Raw genomic sequence first — 20,830 nt, 5'->3', positions numbered from 1 at the left:
TTCTCCACATGTGAAGTGAAGTGGTTTGCATTGAGCTGCCTGCAGGGACGTTTTGCCTGTGACAATGTAGCTCAAGCTCCATGGATGGATAGATGGATGGATAATAGATGGATGGATGACAGATAGATGGATGGATAGATGGATGGATGATAGATGTATGGATGGATAGATGGATAGATGGCAAACAATTTGTGGACTGTGAAAGTCCATGTTTCTTTCTTATCTTGGTAAGAGTGCTCTCAACTGCTCGCAAAATTTTCTCTTACCTAAGAGAAGAGCAAAAATAGGAAAACATCAGTGAATCCCAGAAATCACTGGGTACTAACAAAATAAGAACGAATCGTGGATATGAACAAAATAAGGAAATTTGTTCGTATATCGCCTCCTGCATGAGGCCCATTGTTTTACATCAGCTAAACTAACGTTAGGTCTATCTAGCTACAGCTGATAAAATCTATATATCTATATATAAGCTACCTACGGTGGTAATTTCAGTCGGCTTCTGTCTGCCTCTATCTGAAATCAAGGACCAATTGTTTCAAAAATGGTAAATCTGCAACTGTCATCAGCGTCAGAAACTAAGGGGCGGACTAGACTGTATGGAAAAAAAGACAGATTAGAATATAATATATAGTAAAACTATATAATAATGCCATAGCAACCGCATCGCAGAGACAAAGGACCTTACACTGCATGGTGCTTCGTTTTACATCAGGAAACATCTCACCCTGCTATATCTGCCTGCTGAAAACCATCTGGGCTTTTCTCCGTGGCCATTTTATGAGCAGAGCTGCCATGCGGGGCGCAGTGTGGCGCAAGCACCGATTCAATTATGAGGTGGGGGTGTTTGGCAGGAAGGTGTGTGTGTGCCATGCTCTGTCTGTACGCCGCCTGAGGCTGATAGATGTGGAGACTGCTGGCCTGGCAAGTGGTTTGCAACCTGTCAGTAACGTGAGAGAGGCCCATTGTGCGGCTGGAAAAACCCTGAGCACTCAGCTGTGTTTACAGCCCAGAGCGCGTTGCTGCAGACACGCCCCCGAGGATCCCTCAGCAGCCCCCTGCTCCAAAAAACACAGGGCAGAATCAGATGGAGACAAAGCGACATCATCCCATTTCCCCCCGCCACGTCCTCTGTGAGGCTGCCTCCCAATTAGCCACGGCGCCGCTGCCGAGGCGAGATAACAATAGAAGCCCATGTATCCCCTAAAGACCTCACTAGAGGACCTTTATTACCGTATTGATATCTCCTACATGTCACCGCTGCCCTCACTTGCCTGGCTGCATGCCCGCACATTTTATATGAGGGAAAATAACCAGAGGGGCTGTAACTCAATACAAGAAGAAAAACAGCAGGACACAACATGAGGCTGAACGGTACATGCTGTAATTAGTGCGATGCTGTAAGGAATAAATATAAAATATGATACAGCGAGTTCAAGCTGCACAGTAAATTAAAAACAATGATTAATGGGTGAAAGTACAAAAATGTTTCTGGCAACGAGTCAAGTGACACCCAGTGGAATGAAGAAAAATCTGAGCTGACATCAAGTAAAATAACACATCATCAGTGGCAGATACAAATATTTTAGAAAAACAAAACAGCAGTTGCAAATATGTCTCCACTGATATTCTATCCTTCAATATTTCCTACATGCATAAGACACAATTTGACTATTGTGACGGATGTATTTTAAAATACAGAGCATCTCTCCAAGGATACAGTGCTTTAAAATAAAATCAAAATATTGCATTTTCCACACAAAGAAAATATTTAAGTGTTCAAGTTAGCTCACATTCTGTAGCACCACAAATGACTTAATTCATGGACAAAATTACACGTAACTGAAGTCCAATCGTACGGAAAAGTGCCTAGCTGACCTAAAAATGAAGCATACGTTTTAGTTTATGTGCAAGACTGTTCCCAGTAAAACATGTTGAGATTGTCCACTTGGTCCTCGGCACAGGTGGTTGTAGACATGCCATTTAAAAAAAAAAAAAATGTTTTTGTCATTGAATTTTAAAGCGAGACTTTGTAACTTTTGAAAGAAGAAATAAAACATTCTTACATAAAAAATGGATGAAGCTTCACTGTAGCTTATGGTGGCTAATGTTAGCTAATAGATATTGCTGTGTAACTGCCATTACTGAGTCAGTTCACTGACTGTATCACCGCATTTCCACCAGATCCGGTGACGGAGGGCATCTCAACGCTTTCCATTCATTTCCTATGGAAAGCAGGAGAAGCAGTCGCCCAGCGCATGCAAAGTTACACAGTCTCGCTTTGATCATTTCTAACTTCTGAGACTCGACTGGTCAGAGAAAAACCCTCGATAAACCAAATAATCACCTAAAATTGGTAATGTTTTTACAGTAAATACTGAAAAAACAAACAAAACTCCACCCAATTGCTCGGCGCTAGTAATAGCTGTTACACACTGGCAGCGTTTTTTTCATGATAAATTCGCACGTGAATATATTTTTCGGAACTGTTGTTTTTGTCGTGAGTACTTTCACACTGAACGCGAATATTTCGTGCCGGAAAAGTGGCGTACTTTTTTTTTTGGAACAAGGTCGATTTTCTGAGCTTGCGCACCGCGAATAAAGTCATCAACCAATCATGTTGTGTGGAACCAGTTGAGTTGTGCATATATTTATGAAACATCAACACAGACCAGATCCACTCCACTTCCGTTCTTACCTTTTACAATAAAAGCCCTAGACATATAATATTCTCATGCGAATATTTCGTATTTTGTTGTGCCCCAGTGTGTAACAGCCTTAAGACGTGAACCTGTGTTCAAAAACATCTTAATTGAAAAAATAATCACTATGTCAGCTCGGTGGCCTGAGGCACTCTTTACCTGGTTAAACTTACGCTGGCAAGATTTGAGGAACTTATACAATTAACATTAAAGTGTCTTATATTTTACATTTATCAAATCCTTCATATGTTTTTCCATTTGTAGCTGGACAAAACGTTACACAGACTTCCCAAGGCTTTGTAGTGGAAACTTTGAGCAGCACCACAGAGCTGGTTGTGAGTGAGGCTTTACAGTAAATGGACGTGGGGTCACTCCTACTGCAAAGCTGAGGTCAGGCTCTCAGAGAGCCGGTCTGTGTGTGAGTGGTCATAAAACACGACAAGCATCCATTTCAAATGCCCCAGCTGTCACTGAAGTACTGGTCCTCTTCTTCCTCCTCCTCTTCCTCCTCTTCCTCCTCCTCAGTCCCATTTTTCATGAGGTCGTCATCTTGTAACTCATTCACTTCCTCTGCCTCCTCTTCTTCCTCTTTTAGCTGCGTGAGCATGGTCTGTAAAGTGGCTTTTACTTCCTGAACCTCCTCGTCCAGCGACTGTGCGGTGTGAGTTAAGGGAGAATCTGATGCTACTGAGAATCACACATTAACATGTAAATAAAAAGCATGCCAGCAGACGAATATCAGGGCAAATGTGACACTTGTGGCCCGCGATGGTTAATGGTAATAGCAGAGGACAGCCATAACCTGATGAAGTCATCAATCTCCAATTTGGCCACCGAACGGATTACTGGGACAGATCATCAAGTCATACCCAATTTAACCCCGTCCAATTCACTATTCATGAGCTCATCTCGTCTGTGGGGCTGGGTGGCGGTGTGGGGACCCAAGCAAACAGACTGCCCCGCTAAATTATTCATAAACCATCAAATGAAACGGGATAGAGGCTGTCATCAGTTGGGGTGGGAGGGGATTGTTTAACCTGCTTAGAAACTCAAATTAATCGTGTGAGTGTCCGTCTTAAGTGGCAAATCAAAGGGACGGCGTTGATGGCAGATGGGGCCTGATGGCTCGTTTTACTGTCTGAATGGACACAGATTGTCCTCATTCATAATTAACCAGTCGTTAAAGAGCTTTTCATAAATACTGCAGACGGTTCGTAACACTTTTTTAGGCAACATGGTCCAAATGAGACGATGAAGTTCAGAGTCATGCTGTAGCTTTAACACTAACCACAGCGTAGTGTTGTCACAATACCAAAACTATGACTTCTGATACTCTGCCTAAATATCTCGATACCGATACGGAAACGATACCACAGCAAAAATCAAAAACATCAGGAAAAGTAATGGAATAATAGATGACAGAACATGGAACTTATTTTTTGTATTAATTAAAAAGGTTCAAATGTAAAAATGTATTAGTTAAAAAAATGATATGGTATGCAGTAATGATGATTTCTTTGATATTTAACTTTATATATTTGCATTTCTTTTTTTCAGTTATATTTAATAATGCACACACATTTACATTTCATCTCTATTCTTATTATTCTTATTTCTATTTTTCTTATATTTATATACTGTATATCTTTATTCTAAAATGGAATTGCAATTTCCCCCCCGGGATCAATAGAATATTTCTGATTCACTTATTGAATCAGTAACAGATAAGGCGGTGAGTGATACTGCAGCACGGAAGACAACGGGAGGCTTCCAAAACAAAAACCCACAAAACGTTAATAAATTCAGATGAAGTTCTGTGAGAAGTTGATGAGAGAAAAGCTGCTAAAGTCAGAAAGACACTAGAGTAACTGTAGAAAACGCTCTGTTGAAGTGTCGAAGTGGTGTGAAAAGAGAGAAAAGTTACTCTCACCGGAATGCTTTTCCTCTCCGTCAATTTCACCTTACAGAGACACACGGTAAAATAATACTTTAACACATGCTCTATCCTGCATTATGTGTTTGCTGAATTACATGAGATGCTTGAACAGATTGTGAATCTGATTTTATCGGTACCTTTGATCGGTTATTTGAGCTGCGCTGTTATTTCCTTGTTCTTTTGAAGGGAGTTCTGCCGATACAGACGCCAGCTCAGAGCGAGACTGTGCAGCCGTTGAGCAGTTCATGACCTGCTTTAATCTTCTTTTCAACTTCACTTGTTGACTCCTTCCTTCCAGGTTATCACTACAGTTTAATTTTTGACCTCTTGCTCCCACCAGCAGTAAAGTTAAAACTGGCTGCTCCCACGGGATCCCAATCCTAATGGTGTCCTCTAAAGCAGAGCGTTGCACACGCACACGGCCCCGCGGTCGCACATCGACGCAACTCACAGCTCGTATTACAACACTATTATTCTTAAAAGTACCGGTACTAATAGAATGGGGTAGTGTGTCGTTTTTAACGGCAGGATATTGCGATACCTTTCTAGTATCGTATACCGTGCAACATGACCACAGTGTTTTTTCTGCCTCTCCATCATTTTTTTTCTGTGGTTGTTCATCCACCTCATTGTATTGAGAGAAGGGACTCAATTAAGACCCTTAGAGACTGGAGGTTTGATCTTCCTGTCACTATGGCAACAGTAGCATCATCCTGAGTTCAGTTCATTTCTGCAACCCAACAACAATATTGTCCTGTATCTTCAGTGTCCTCTAGTGTCCACGGCACTTTTGCATTGACTTCAAAAGACTTATATGAATGGCATGTAAGGACACGGCGACAGAGAGGTGGAGAGAAGCGGGCCAATCTGTCCATCTCCGACTGCCAGGCCGCACTGATATCATGCAAACAGAGGAGGAGCTCGTACTGACCTCTGACAGCACAGCGGGGGGGACGTGAATCTCTAATCAGATGTGAAAAAAGTTCAATAGAGAGTGAAGGGCGTACTGCATAACATGCAGCTTTTAGAGATCCTAAAATGAAATAAATATCTTCATCAGATGAGGAAAGTATTTCTGGCAGCCCGCGTTCAAAGAAGAGAAATGAGGCGTGACACAAAATTTAAAAAAAACAGCAGGTTAGATGGCAAATTTTCTTCATCTCGGGGTTGGAGTATCGCCTTTTCTATCTGTCTTAATAAGCCCACAGTGTAGAGGGGAAAAGTGGAGCGAGAAAAACACACTAATCTATTTCCAATCAGCTTTCTAATTAGCGCGGAAAATGATGTATTGTGACCTGTAATCAGCTCCAACAGTTTCATTTGAGTCATTATCATGGATATTGTAATTTCCTCCGAGCCAGAGCCAGCAAGTGGAAGTGAGCAGACGGAGGAGGGGAAGGGAGGGGAGGGGAGAGAAAGGGAGGGTCAGCTGGAGGATGGACATTAAGAAATGACGGGAGCAGAGTCATTACAGTGACATTCCTCTATCTGTCGAGGCGCTGCTCCTGTCGGCTGACTTTAATCTCAGCCCGTAGTGACTGGCAGCCCTCTAACAACCTTGCATGGACTTTTACCATTTCATTTTCCAGTTGGCACGTCCAGCCTGTCAAGAAAAATCCTCTGATCCCAGTTTATCTTCAATTCCCTCCCTGAATGGACCCATAATGTCAGATAAGACAGGTTGATTTTTCCTCAAAAGCTAAAGTACAGAATATCAGTGAGCCTAAAGGTAGTTTGGATGTGTACTTTAGAGAGTTGGAAGGAAACTAGGTCCTTAAGATGGATGGACGGAGACGGAAACGCACACACAGATAGTATACAGTTAGTTTATATGATGTATGTATACTTAGAGAGCAGTGAAAGGATATGGGTGAGGGCCTGATCTCGGTTCAGTATGGCCGTCTGCAATTCATCTTCCAAGGTCATTAGTCTGTCACCGATCAGCTCACAGCGCTCCGTCAGGTCGGCAGCCTCGCTGCACGCGTCCTGGCAAGGAAAAGGAATGAAATGATGGGTAAGGAGAGGAAGGGAGCATCAACCAAGGTTCAAATATATGAGTCTGATATTGAAAATGAATAAACAGAAAAGTCTATCTAACAATAACAACAAGCAACCTACAAAGAAAAAAATTATATATGAAGGTTTTAATACTGGTATTACAACAATACTGATATACTGTTTCAGTCATCAAAACAGATTGGGAGCCGTTGCTGTATTGAAGCAATACAACATAAAAAGCTAGTATCTAAAAGTTCACTTGAGTTTATTTTACAGCAACATGCAACCATTGATTGTCTCGATCCAACAGTGTGCTGACGTACAACGGTGTGCTGTTGTACAACAATGAACATCAGTCATGTCAAAGCAGCAGAGGCCCAGATATCCTGACTTTTAGTCTTTAGTATGGATCAAGCTCAACACTGGATTTCCCATCATGCAACTGGATAGAGAGAGTCCACAATGTGTTATGACCCAGGCTGTTCTCATACAACCGTTTGTAGCTATACCTACAAAAAGTAATGCACTGTAAGTCATCTATATCTCATGAAATCAATTAGTATGTAATCCACATAATCATGAACCAGGAAGTATAAAGAGCGACAACTGCCACATAGGGAGGAGGTCAGGGTGGATTTAGGTAAAAAAAAAAAACTCCTGACTTTCACCCAGGAGACCGGTGCTCGTACCCCGGTGCTCGTACCCCGGTGCTCGTACCCCGTGTGAAACCACAACTCAATGCTGGTTTATTTGTCACCTAACTTCTGTACTTCAGTTACGTTACTTCCGGAGTTATTTTAACCCAACCCACGATCTTTTCCTAAACCTAACTAAGCAGTTTTGTTGCCTAAACCTAACCAAGTTGTTTCCTGTGAAGACGCAAGTTTATTTTGAAAAGATGTTTGGGTCATGTGTTGCTGGACTTTCGTACGAAAACGCACGAAAAATGAGGAATAACTTTTTGTAAGATATCATACGAACCGTTGTATGATGATACACTGTATGACCATGCTTCTCAGCATTGCTAATGCCTATAACGGAGAATAATGACTGTAGTTATAAAGCATTATCAGAATGAACTTATCAGTGTCTTAGTTGTGTCTTTCACAGATGCTCTAAAACAAGAGTAATGATACATCATGACTCATTATTTGTGATTTAATTTGAGGATAATTAGTCACCATAGCTACACAGATAACAAAGATCCACAACCCTTGTCTTATAATATCTTGTATGGAAGTAATCAAAATCATAACATACTTTGCTTTTAATTAACTTTATGTTGAACAATGCTACTGTAGACAGATGAGATATTACGGCACTTTTACACCCACGAATAGTGAGTATATGTAATATTTGAATTGAATATATATAATTGAATGTATGACTGATTAAAGGTACTGCACGGAGGCCTACTTCAGTTACAATGATTGCTGTTATACAAATATTAAGAGGGCATTAGTACAAAATCTTGCACTTTCAAACCTCCTTGAGTTGTTTTTCTCTTTAATCGTAGTTTTAATAATGTTAAATTGCATCTGTGCTTTTATAATCATGAGTCAGAGCTCTACGTGGAGCTTTTCAGAGTTATCCAAGACTCATTTCATCTCTTTGACACTAAATCCTTGACACTGTTTCAACCAGACACAAGAGGAGAATAGCTGGGCAGACAAAAGATACGAAGCTGCCAAATGTTCTGCTTGGTACAGCGCCAAGGTCGTAATGTACACAAAACACAGCACGGGGGTCGGTGTGCACAACAGTCAGCATGTCACCTGAGGATGCTGCGAGGCTGAGTGTGTGTGTTGGAGGACGGTGTGGATGTCGGGGTGGTGGAGGAGCAGAGTGCAGCAGGGCAGAGCATCCAGAGAGCAGGGCTGGCCATAATTAGAACAGGCCCCTTTGCAGACATCGTGTCCTAGTTTCTTCACACTTATCAAGCGTAGAGAACACAAACACACGCAGACCCAGTGTTCTCGTCAAACAACACATAGAAAGTCTGATCTGACTCATAGCTGCAGGTAGGAAATATCAACTCCCTGCGGCTCAGAGGTGTCAGAACAATGACTGGAAAGTCGTGTCTCTGGTCTTTGTCCTGGAATAGCACTACTTCTCCGGATGATGTAACTCCCCAAAAGAAAAGTACAACAACAACAGGCCTGAGGCTCGACGATACGTACAAGTCCTCCCTGATGCAATTAAGGACTTAAGTAAGACTTAAAGGTCACATATTATACTCCATTTAAACTAGTTATTATAGGTCTCAGACACCTCCAAACCATGTCTCTGAAGTTTTTTTTTCAAAAAAACAATCAGATCATGCATTCCAGCATGTCTCTATAACCTCTGTTTCAGCCCATTTCCAAAAGTGCTGATTTCTGTGTCTGTAGCCTCTGTCTCCTCCCACTCTGCTCTGATTGGTCAGCGTTTTCTGTCAATCAAACGTCCTCAACAACAGCGTCACCCTCCCCCTCCCTCCCGGAGAAGCTCTCTCTCTCGTTTTCTCTCTCTCTCTCTCTCTCTCTCTCTCTCTCTCTCTCTCTCTCTCTCAAGAGAGAGAGAGAGAGAGAGAGAGAGAGAGAGAGAGAGAGAGAGAGAGACTGTTGTGCACACCGACCCCTGTGCTGTGTTTTGTGTACATTACGACCTTGGCGCTGTACCAAGCAGAACATTTGGCAGCTTCGTATCTTTTGTCTGCCCAGCTATTCTCCTCTTGTGTCTGGTTGAAACAGTGTCAAGGATTTAGTGAGAGAGAGAGAGAGAGAGAGAGAGAGAGAGAGATAGAGATAGCAGCTAGAATAAAGTTTATAAACCACTTTAAAGTTTATAAACCAGAAACTTCACCCAGCGCACGTTACCGGAGGAATCTGATCAGAAATCGGCGACACATGATGAACATCTGCGGTCCAGATTCCAGGTTTTCCTGACGGTTTCTCTCAGGTAAATAATGCTGTTTATAGCTCTGTTAGTTAGCTCAGTGTTTACCTCATGCATCAACTCTGTAAACCGTAAACATACACTCTGTTTTACGTCTGTCTTTACAGATCCATCTGTGAGAAATGACCGACAGAATCATCCCAGAGGAGAGCAGATAGCTGTGGGCAGATGGCTCTGTTTACATGGAGATACAAAGCTAACCCGGTAGCATGTAGCTAACCCGTTAGCATGTAGCTACATGCTAACGGGTTAGCTACATGCTACCGCTATGACACGGTGTGTAAACACAGCGACCATCAGGGTGGAAAATAGAAGATGTGAAACAGTAGTCAGTTCATTATTTCTGCTAAAAGATAAATGTATGGAAGATCAGAGTAATGGTATATTATTTACAGTAGTAGCTGTCTCTGTGTTACCATGACTACAGACCACCGGAGCTTAGCTTACCATAGTTTACCAGAGCTGAAGACTTTCTCCTGTACCATGTTAACATAACTAACTAACAGGTGAGATGATTACAAATGCTGTGAATAATTAATATTGTCATCTGTCTACTCAAATAAAGTTTACAATACATGGTGCAAGCTTTTGTGTGGAGTATTGCAGCCAACAACAGAACAAGCGGGTTTTCCTTTCAGCATGTTTACTAGTAAACAGTCGAAATAACAATGGCGGACGCAGCTTGCTGAGCCGGCTACTCCGTGGGCGGGGTTACCAAGCCGGGGTATGGGGTGAGGGGGGTGCTGTTCTGTTTCACTGGAAACAGGAAAGCCATATATGGCTTGCATTTCTGCCTAATGACGTCAGAAGACTAGGAAAAAAGCGAATTTTTATTTCTGCACCCATTTCCGGACAAACGGAGGAGGAGAAAAAGAGAGAGGATGGTCTTTTATGATACTATGGTGGCCTGTAGACACACTGGGGACAGATATTGATGTTTAAAAGACATGGAAAAGTGCATTTTGCATAATATGTGACCTTTAAAGGCACAACAGCTCACAGGACAAAATATTTAACATCCTGTTTTGGTGTTTGAGACACTTAAATGAACAAACAATCACTGACACGGGTCTGTCCTCAGGCGTCATTTTATGTGATCCCTGTCCTCCTATACCAAGAAGCAAGACAGTCAGTTTATAGATTGACTGAGCTGTTGTTTATCAAGGTTAGGAGTTTCTTTAGCAGATAAGAGCCCTGTGTTTGTGCAGCTGATTGATTCTATACTTCACAGCCTCCAGTCAGCATTCGTAAAGTCAATACAAGCACCGGTTAGAAGACAAAAGCTCACTGTGCACGATGACACTACACCCCTTAGTACACAGACCTTTAAACAAAGATGTTATTTCACTCCCGGTGGTGATCAAAACAATATAAATTACTTTCTCTGCCACCTGCGCCTTTTAACAAACAAGAAAACACGGGAAATGAGATTTCAACAACATGCCAATTTGTATAATAGAATCATACATGTATTGTGTTGATTCCTGATGCATATAAGTGCTAATGTTGTTAGACCAAGAGTAAACAAAGAAGACTGCAGAAGCGTGAACAGATTATTTAGAGATTCAATATTCAGAATCATGTATGCACTGGTATGGTTATTTAAGCAATAATGAGTGAGAGACAGCAGGTAATTGTGCATGTTCCCACAGGTGCTGTTAGGCCCGACGCTTTGTGCCAGGCGGGCGATACAAAGCAGTGATATTGCACTGGTATTACACTCAAGGTCATAATTGCTTGTGCAAACAATAAAGCAGCTGGATTCATTTTAAACCCAAAAGGAAATTAACTAGCTTATGATGAACTAGCGTCTTTGTTATCACCGATGCTCTGTTAGTTGCTTACTGGATCCACACTTGTAAAAAAATCTGTTCCCAAGACCGTCTACAAGGTCATTTAGAAATATGTGCAGTGACAGTATGAGGTGTTTCTGTCTGTAGCTGTGCCCCAATTCTGTACTGCACACTAATTCAAAGTAGGTTTTGAGGAGAAGTGATAAAGTTAAAGTCCCCATGAAACCGAAGCTAGAGCGTCTCTAACTGCTGTAATGTGACGTATCTCACAGTGAAACAGAATATTTAAGCGGTGGAGAGTTACAAGAGGGATTTAAATCAAAACATTTGTATTTGATTGGGCTTCTAAAAAGTGGAAGGGCTTAGTGTTTAGGTCGATACGGAGCTACAGAGCAGAGGACTGTTGGCTCCACATCGCTCCACACACACCTCCCTCACCTGTTGTTGGATCAGGAGGCGGACAAGGGAGAGGTGTTTTTTTTCAACCGGCTCTGTGTCACTGCAGCGCGGGCAGTACATGCAGATGAACGGCGCCCGGATATCGTCTCAGCTAGTGATGGTCACTCGCCTGCAGTAGCGCACGTCTGACCGTGTCTTTATACTTTTTTGTTTTCCTGAGGTCTGACCACCACCTGTATTTGTGTTCCAATTCCATACAACATACTACTCCATTAGTCTTTATAGTATAGGCCTATTGTTTAAGTAGTTGGTATACAAGAAATCAATATACTTGACTGTTTTATACTAACAGGAAATGATACAATACGTGTACCTTTAAGAACTGATTGCTTTTATTTAATCCTTTTTTTTTTATTTCTGTCTCACCACCATCCGCAGTTTAATTTAAAGTTTTGCATTCATTGTGGGACAATAGTGTCCGTCAACAATACACTCAAAAACCAGCAGTTTTGAGTATACTTGATTTTGTCACTTTTCAATGTGAAGTGGAACCGGGATACAGCTTCACTTTAGAGTGCTGCTGGTGTACACTTCTGTCCCACAATGCACAATTATCCACAATTGTTCACAATTTTTGGAAAAATATCTTTCTCTTTGTGAAGTTTGATAGGCAGTGACATCCTAAAGTTGCAGTTTCATTGACATCACATGCACTGTACCAAATTGCAGTCCATGTACCTAACTGTTGGTTATATTTATGACAAAAACAACATACCATATATGAAGATAGCCTACATTTAGTGTGCAGTAAGGTATTGTAACGCAGCAATCATCTCTCCTAACAGGGCTGGTGTAAATTCTATGACTTTATCATCAAAACTACCTGATAAATCTAATAAAACATGTCGATTGAATAATGTGTCTCTACTTGTTTGGTGCTGTGGGTCAGTATATAGACGGGGATGTACTGTAAGGACCTTGAGAGGATAAAAGAACAATTAGTAGAGATTACAAGAAAATAGAGTCGTGCTAAAACACACACTTGCACACACACACTAATCAATCTCCATTGTGGCAGCAGGGCAGCAGCTAAGTGGAAATCATTTACTTAAAGTCATTATGGAAAGGAGAAAGAGGTCACACGCTCTGCGAGGCAGAGAATCACGCTCCTCCGCAGCGCCACTATCACAACACCATCGAGACAAAGATATACCAATACCATTTAACAGCCATCATATCATCTGACTCAGTGATACATCATACTTTATTCTGATATCAGCTCGGTTTTCAATAATTCATTGTGATTCAAAGTTCACGTATACAAGTCACTCTCCCGTACACCTTGTGCATGAAAATAAACTGACTGTACCAACCTTGGTTACTGTTGCTGAGCCTGTCAAGCTTTCTATTCTCGCCCAGCACATGAACAGTTTACCACTCAAACCACTGGCTCAAAAGCGAGTGCTATCTTTTCTGTCTTCTGTAAATATCAGTCTTTGGTAAATATATGGAGGAGAAGTAAAACATTTTAGTGCAGAGCTACCCGGAGCTTTATGATCTGCCCAACGGACTACTTTACTTGCGTCACCCTTTCCGTCCGAGGCACAACATCCGGTTGAAAGGTCAGTCAAACTGACACAGACAAATTTAGCAGTAAAACTACTGTGAAGGATTCACGGTGCTGGAAATCCATTTATCTTTGTTTTGACTGAGTTTAGTTCTGTCAGTGAGGCTTTCTGCTAAGTTACGGCATGTTTTGGTTGCTTAGTAACGACAGGAGCGCAACCTCCCAAGCATCTTGGATAAAAGGATGAAAGTGGCACGGCTGGCGTTTTCCACGCATTTTTAGAAGCAACATGTGAACGGCCCCTTACTGTATTGTAGTACTAGTGGCTAGTTAGTACTAGTAAGTATGATAAGGACAAATGCGAGATCAGACTTGTATTTCACTGTAACATAACCCTGTTTGGCTACAAAACAGTGGCTAGATTTATGCTTTATTGTTCAAACATTTTCATGCATATTTTCAAACCATGTGTTTTAATTTTTAACATTAAAAGAAAAAGATTTGAGGATGCGCTCTAACTGATGAGTTTGCTATCTCGGATAATGAGTTTTCCTGGGGTTGCAGGAGTGTCGTTGGAAGTATCGCATGGCTAGGTTGCTACTGTAGGTCATAAGCCAGACATGCTAAAGTTTGCAGCTTACATTAGAAGAGAGAAACCCACTGTTTAATTCCTTTTAGTCTCAGGAAAGACACCACCTTCTGATCTCTATATGGAGTATTGCTCTACAGCCTCATGCACATTGCTTCAAAATGTGGAGAAATCCAAAGTTTGACTGTGAATCCAGGATGCATACACCCTTATCAGACTTGCATGAAATCCTGCATGGGACACTCCCTTAAAAAGTACAGGTAGCATTTCACCATTTGGCTTCCAGGTGTGGATTCATATAAGTGTATGAATTTAAATCATGGAGGTGCTGAAAGGAGAATACTTGCTCAGCAAAACCCTCCCCTGTATAGATAAAGCTCTTTGTGCAAACTCAGACAGTCAGCGACACCAACCGACGCTTCTCATGTAGATCAGTATCGATCCACCAGTCAGAAAGGCGGCAGAGGTCACGTTTAAGTAAAGGTCACCTAATGGATTGTTCTGTGTCCCAGTAAGCCTCGCGTCAATGCAACTGACACTTTAATTACACTGATAGCATTCCACCACACAGTGACAGTGTTAGCGCTACCAACCTCTGGGTGATTATCCTCCATGGAGAACAAGAACTCCTCCAATTTCTGCAACAAAAGAGAAACATTTGTTGAGGCCACACAGTCATAAACCTGCTCATGAATTATTGAAAATGCAATTATGTTGGCTGTGTACTGTATGTGTGCAACATCATCATAATGAGAGGAGGTTGTAATTATTCATCACCAAAACTGACAAGGAGAAAATAGATTAACTGGCTCATCTGTACTGCAGGTTTCCTTTGTTAGTATTCAAATGTGTAATTGTACATTCTCCACTAAGGAAGGAGGTAATTACTGTACCTATTGGAGACTAACATATTGTTTGTGGCTTTAGAGTAAGTACATAAGAAGGCACGGTAACAACAAATGATAATCAGCAATGTTTTAATAATTTTTTAATCAAAAATTGTGCAAAGGCTGGTTCAAACTACACAATATCAGCCCGATTATAGCTCGACGTGGCTGTTGTTTGGGTCTCTGCTCGGATCGGGAACGACAATGAGTGTTGTATGCGACAATTAGGGCTGTCCCGAATACCATTATTTGGGTTTCGAAGCTTCGTTGAGAAATATTTGAAGGTATCGGAAGCTTCGGAACAGTGCACTACTGTACACACACATGCACCTCTACACGTAACAAACAGCGATATCTGTCTGAGAATAACTAATAATAATTAACTAAATTGAAATTGAATAATGTATAATGTTGTGGGATTATCCCTTATTTAATGGGCTATTTGGGGATTTAGTTATTATTATGACATACTTGTATATTAAAAAACAAAAAAACAAAGCATTCGAATAGTGATTTGGAGGTTGATTACCATGGCAACGGTTGAAGCTTCGAAGCATTTGGGTCAGCCCTAATCGATTGTTTTATCCCGTGTAGTGTGTTATAGTAGACAACAACCAACGCCACCTCTGGGACGCCTCACGACAAAGTCTAGCATGTTGGATTTTTTTGTATTCAGTTGTGGCCATGGCTTTGCCGAAGAGAAAGAGGAACGATGTCAGTGCTGTGAGGTGGAAATGTGAAAAGGAGGAAAGATTTGTGGAGCTATGGCGACAACAACCCAGCATTTTTTTTTGTTTCCTCGAGGGACCAGAGTGAACAAAGAAAAAGCAGAGGCACTTCAGCAAATCGATGAGTAGGCTACTGCCATTACCATCAAGCTTCTTTCTCGATGACGTCACGCACGTCGTGAAAGACGACCAGTGATGATGTCGTCTGTCATGTCTCCCGGCCAAGTCACGACAAGAATTTATGACTCTCAATCGCCTAATCTGAAGTAGTGACCATTTTAACCAACAAAAATATTGTATAGTCTGATCCAAGCATAACACGTATCTTCATGCCGTCAACGCTTTGCTCTCCAGTGAACTCTTCATACAGTATCTGAGATCAGATCATTTAAACGCTCCAATTTCTGAATCACACACAAACAGGATTGTCTTTGCTCGATCCAATTACAGTACATCCATCTCACAGCAACATATAATCTGTCACATGCAGTTTTCTAAAGGTTTTCTGGCATCCAGCTGATAAAATACTCTCCTATTGTCTGTTGCCTTGAGATGAAAACCCTTTTGATATGTGGGTCCTAGAATATTTAGGAAAATAATGTACCTACAACTGGAAGATACTAAATGGCTGAAATATAATAATAATAGTAAAAGTCTTATATTTTCGGGACAAAAATTGTCCACTTAATGTGCTGCTATCCGTCTCTTCTCTTTGATGCGAGATTACAAGATGCTTGTTCTGATAATGATGCTGCAAAGAGCATTTTCAGTACAGATGTGCTGTTTCTTCTCTACCCATGAATGTCGTAGATTCTTTTCGTTGTGTAAACATATTCAAAGCAAAATTGTGACTCATTTCCAAAGGGAATTTCTAAATTGAGCAGCACTGACGTTCTAAAATATTCCAGGATTTACGCTAAAATCTAAATCTAAAAAAAATGAAATGTATTTTTGCAGCATTGAGCTCCAGTGTTTTTAGCTTAGAAAACACTGAAAGTAGAGAGCACAGGATGGAGACAAAAGAGAGAAACGTTTGGCTGTCTCACCTTTTTAGTTCTTGGAGAAATGTTAGGAGGGGCCGGGCTTTAGGAGGAGAAAGAAAAGCAGAGAGAAACAAAGGGAAAGCAGAAAATGGAACCATGCAGTTTGTATAATGCGGTCAGCAGGCAGGGCAGGGAAAGAAGACATCAATGCAAGGTTTATATTTATGGTTACACAGAGTACGACTGTGAGAGGAGGTTAAGAGGGTGCAACAGTAGAAGAATTAAATAAAACATTGAGAATACTCAGCTTCCAGTGTTAATGCCAAAAGCACCAGTAAAGATCATTGATAAATATTTGCTTATGGCTGCAGTCCAGTAAATCCATACTGAAATAAGTAAATTTAAGTATCATCTACTGTTTAAACATGATATAAATCACAGTCTGTGAGACAAACTAACAAAATATAATCTCACAAAAACATGTCTGGCGAATGTGCTATTTTTTTTTATTAATGCTGGCTCTGTTGGCTTTGTTCCTATCTCAGACGAGTCTGTCAGACTACGTGGGCGGAGGAAAGTGTGAGTTGGACTCTGCCCTGAGGCAGTGGACCTCAACTCACTGTGGGATAGACCGGCACAGAGCACTCGCGCAAACACACACACATGCATTCCCACGAAACGCATGTAATCATGCAGAAAGAGGCTCATAAATCCGCACTATGTAGAATGAAACTCTTCAAGGAAGCCAAAATAATTCCAAATGGTCGCCTCTCCAACGCCCACATTTTCCTCATTTAGAAAAACCTTTGAGCAAAGCTGCTAATAGACTGCTGCTCATCTCGCTGGAGCTGACAGACTTTTATATTCTGACAACAGCTGAATGTGCGAAACTGGAAATGTCCTCTCCAGTCAAGTGGTAAGACTGACCGAGCAGGCACGCTTTATTTGAGTTCACGTTTCACAGCACAGTAAAAAAAAACCTGAATCTTAAAATAGACCTTTCAGTGGCAAAGATGTGTTATTATGTGTAGACAATATGTCAGACTTCAGCAGTGGACAGCCTCAAAAGGGCATCTTTTATACTCTAAATGTCTGTCATGCACTTCGCTATTGTGTGTTGTTAACAAGACATTGTGCCGTTACCTTTGTGAACTCAGAGTTCTGTAAGTTTGCCTCGGGACACCAGCGTCCTCCCAACGCAGTCAGCATGGCGCAGTCTTCTTCTTCTTTGGTGCACGGCTGGGTTGGAGGATAAACTGCTGCAGTGGGGAGGTCTTCGATGTCTCCTCCGCTGCAGCTGGGAGTTCGCAACTGGAGGCCTCGCAGGAACAGGTGACACGCTTCCAGGTCGGCTTCCCAGATCCGCTCCAAACCTGGGCAGCCACAGCTATAGAGAGGAACAGAACAGTATGTTTTACTATACAATGCAATACAAGATATAATGTGATACACTAAACTATCTAATGTACAGCATGATATAACATATGATATGAAAAACATGGCACAACAACATACTGCAGGTTGAAACGCAATGTCATGCGATACGGTACAATGTGGCACATTACAGTAATTTACAAATATGATCCAGTTAAATATGATATGATACTTAACCTATACTAGATATATTCATATATATATTTATTTATATAGTCACATTTTTGTTATATCATCTACTAAACGTTTGGACACAAGAAAGTAAACACATAGTACATGCTTATTTTACAAATCATGTATTAAAGGACCAGTGTGTAACATTTCGGGGGATCTATGAGCAGAAATGGAATATAATATTCAGAACTATGTTTTCATTAGCGTATAATAACCTGAAACTAAGAATCTTTGTGTTTTCGTTAGTTCTTCGACACGCTTCTGAACCTGCGATAACGTGAGCCACAGAGTGCAAAACTGTGGTACCGCCAGCCGCCGTCTGACTTCCGTTGCTCCTAAAGTAGTGTTATTATGGTACGGATGGCTTCTGAGCGAGGCAAAGGACGTTACCACGGTTTTGCACTCGGCGGCTCACGTTACCACAGTTTTGGAAAGTAAGGAGTGAGCGGAAGGGTACTTAGTTGGTGGCAATCTGCAACCACACTACTAGATGCCGCCAAGTCCTACACACTGTCCCTTTAAAGTAGGGCTGCACAATTAATCAAAATTGCAATATGGCCTACTGCAATTTTCAAATGGCATGAGGCACAATAAAGTAAAAATTGTTAAAGGCGAAACGTGTGTCAAAATATTGTTGTGCCGCACAGATGTTCTGGATTACACATAATATTCTAAAGACTTAAGAAAACATATTTTCTTGGTACAGATGCCCACAAAAAAATAACACCATAATCAGATGTTTTCCAATGAAATGAGAATAATTGTATAAAAATGATCATTCCCTCTAACATCGCAAATCGCAATTCAGTCAAAATAATCACTACTAGATATTTTTTTTAAATCGCTCAGCCCTACTTTAAAGCAATAGTTTGACATTTTGGGAAACACTTATTAGATGAGAAGATCGATGCCACTCGTTAAGTATTGACCTGAAACCAGGAGATGATTATCTTAGCTTAGCATAAAGACCGAAAGCGCGTTCATTTGTGACCTTTTAGAGGTGTTGATAGGTGCTTCCACTTTTTGCTAAGCTACGTTAATTTCCTGGCTGTAGCTCAGCACTAAAAGGACAGACAAGAAGAGAGTGACCTTCTCATCTATCAGTGATTTTCAAAGTGGGGGCCCAGGACCCTTTGGGTGGCCCAAGGCCAGTACAACAGCACATACAAAATAATTGAAACAACTAAAAATAGTCTCTAGTATGCATGTCACTGCTGCATGATGACCGAGCACAGTAGTTATAAAGGCACAGTAAAGGACATCTTTAATGACATCTCTATAATAAAGCACTGACAGAAGAGTGAGAAATGAATCATTCAGAGATTGTAATTCCATTGACATAATGTAATGAGAGCGAGCGGCCTCCTTGTAGGCTGCCCTTTTCTTCAAAGAGCTGCAGCAGAGACACAAGACAGAGCCTGGATGTGTTCATCTCTGCCGGGGTCACTGAGCACGAGTTCACGGGGAGGACAAGAAGATTGCTTTTTGTTTATCTACTCAGTGAGTTACAATCAGTCCTCCCTTTTCACCCTCACTCGCCTCTGACCCCTGTGACACCCCAAACGCAACCTTCCAGTGTAAAAACAGAAGAGAACAATTAAAGCAGTTACATCTGATTGAATGTATTATTCAGAAAATGAGCAGCACGGTCACTGACCGGTGTGGTCTCTGTTTATTGTTCCATGTTAAGTTGGTCACACTGTGTTACAGTAACACTTTATGGTGTCTGATAGTCAGTCCACCATGGTGGAAGTACCTCTAAGGGCATGAGAATGTTGATGTTGAATTATAAGCAGGTCTTTTTGGCTTTCCCAAAAGTTGTTTTCCATTTCCTTTAAATGAAATACTCCTCCACTGGCTCACATTTGAGACCTCTGACCTTTTAAAATATTTATATTTATTCCCCTTCTTCTTTCAGTGACCTTTAGATAACAAATCATTCCCAATAATTGTGGTCCCAGGTGACATTTCGGGAACCAAATCTGTTGATGTTGTAAGAAATTCTACCTTTTAATTTGGTTTAAGAGACACACAAAAAAATGCTAAAGTCCACACTTCAGAGCAGAAATATTTCTCTGTCTTTACTAATAACATCCGTGTTTCCAGGAATCCATCTTGTGTAGAAAACAAACTGAAGCTGACAGGATGTGAGGACAAAGATGTGTGTTTTATACATACTGTAAGAGAGGCATCAAACATTACATACTCTAAACTAGGGGGGTAAGGAAATATCAAAAATATCAAGTATCACAATATTATTTGTTTTATTGATTCTCAAAAACACTATTGATTTTTAATTAATAGTTTAAATACAAAGATAAACTCTGTCAATACTTTATTTCATTGACAAAAAGATGCCTCTTAGTGTATGTGCCCTCTCAAAGTGGTGCTGTGATGTTGGATGTTACAGGGACTGTGATAAAACCCTTTAAAAACTGTTTATATGATCCTGTTTAAATCGATGTAAAATTTTAAAAAAAATAGCTAGAGCATTCATTCTTTTTGCAGCAGAAAGCTTCGCGTCATCACATTGTACACTTGTGATGACGTTATTTAGTTACGTTCAAGTTACGTTATGGATTGATAAGAAATATTTTGTTCATGTTTCTACATTTAGAAGTCTTTTGGATCAATATTTGTGTGTTTATTTAGTAACATTTTATGAAAAATCATGTCCGATTATTGTCATACTTTCAATACTTT

General features: G+C 40.9%; 1 protein-coding gene across 1 annotated transcript in view; it reads right to left on the bottom strand.

Annotated features, from left to right (window-relative positions):
• Nucleotides 1-1,362: 1,362 nt before the first annotated feature.
• The window catches only part of disc1 (DISC1 scaffold protein), a 53,766-nt gene continuing 34,298 nt past the window's right edge, over nucleotides 1,363-20,830 (bottom strand). Inside the window, exons 11-14 of the mRNA XM_074646613.1 lie at nucleotides 17,663-17,906; nucleotides 14,515-14,559; nucleotides 6,514-6,624; nucleotides 1,363-3,363 (exon numbers count right to left, since the gene is read on the bottom strand). Coding sequence (XP_074502714.1) covers nucleotides 3,154-3,363; nucleotides 6,514-6,624; nucleotides 14,515-14,559; nucleotides 17,663-17,906 — 610 coding nt within the window. The 3' untranslated portion in view covers nucleotides 1,363-3,153. The remainder of the gene's footprint in view (nucleotides 3,364-6,513; nucleotides 6,625-14,514; nucleotides 14,560-17,662; nucleotides 17,907-20,830) is intronic.

Source organism: Sebastes fasciatus, chromosome 9 (genome assembly GCF_043250625.1).
Source record: "Sebastes fasciatus isolate fSebFas1 chromosome 9, fSebFas1.pri, whole genome shotgun sequence".
In the NCBI taxonomy this organism is placed as follows: domain Eukaryota; kingdom Metazoa; phylum Chordata; class Actinopteri; order Perciformes; family Sebastidae; genus Sebastes; species Sebastes fasciatus.
The sequence above is the reverse complement of the archived record's forward strand: the minus strand, read 5'-3'. Positions and strand labels throughout refer to the sequence as shown.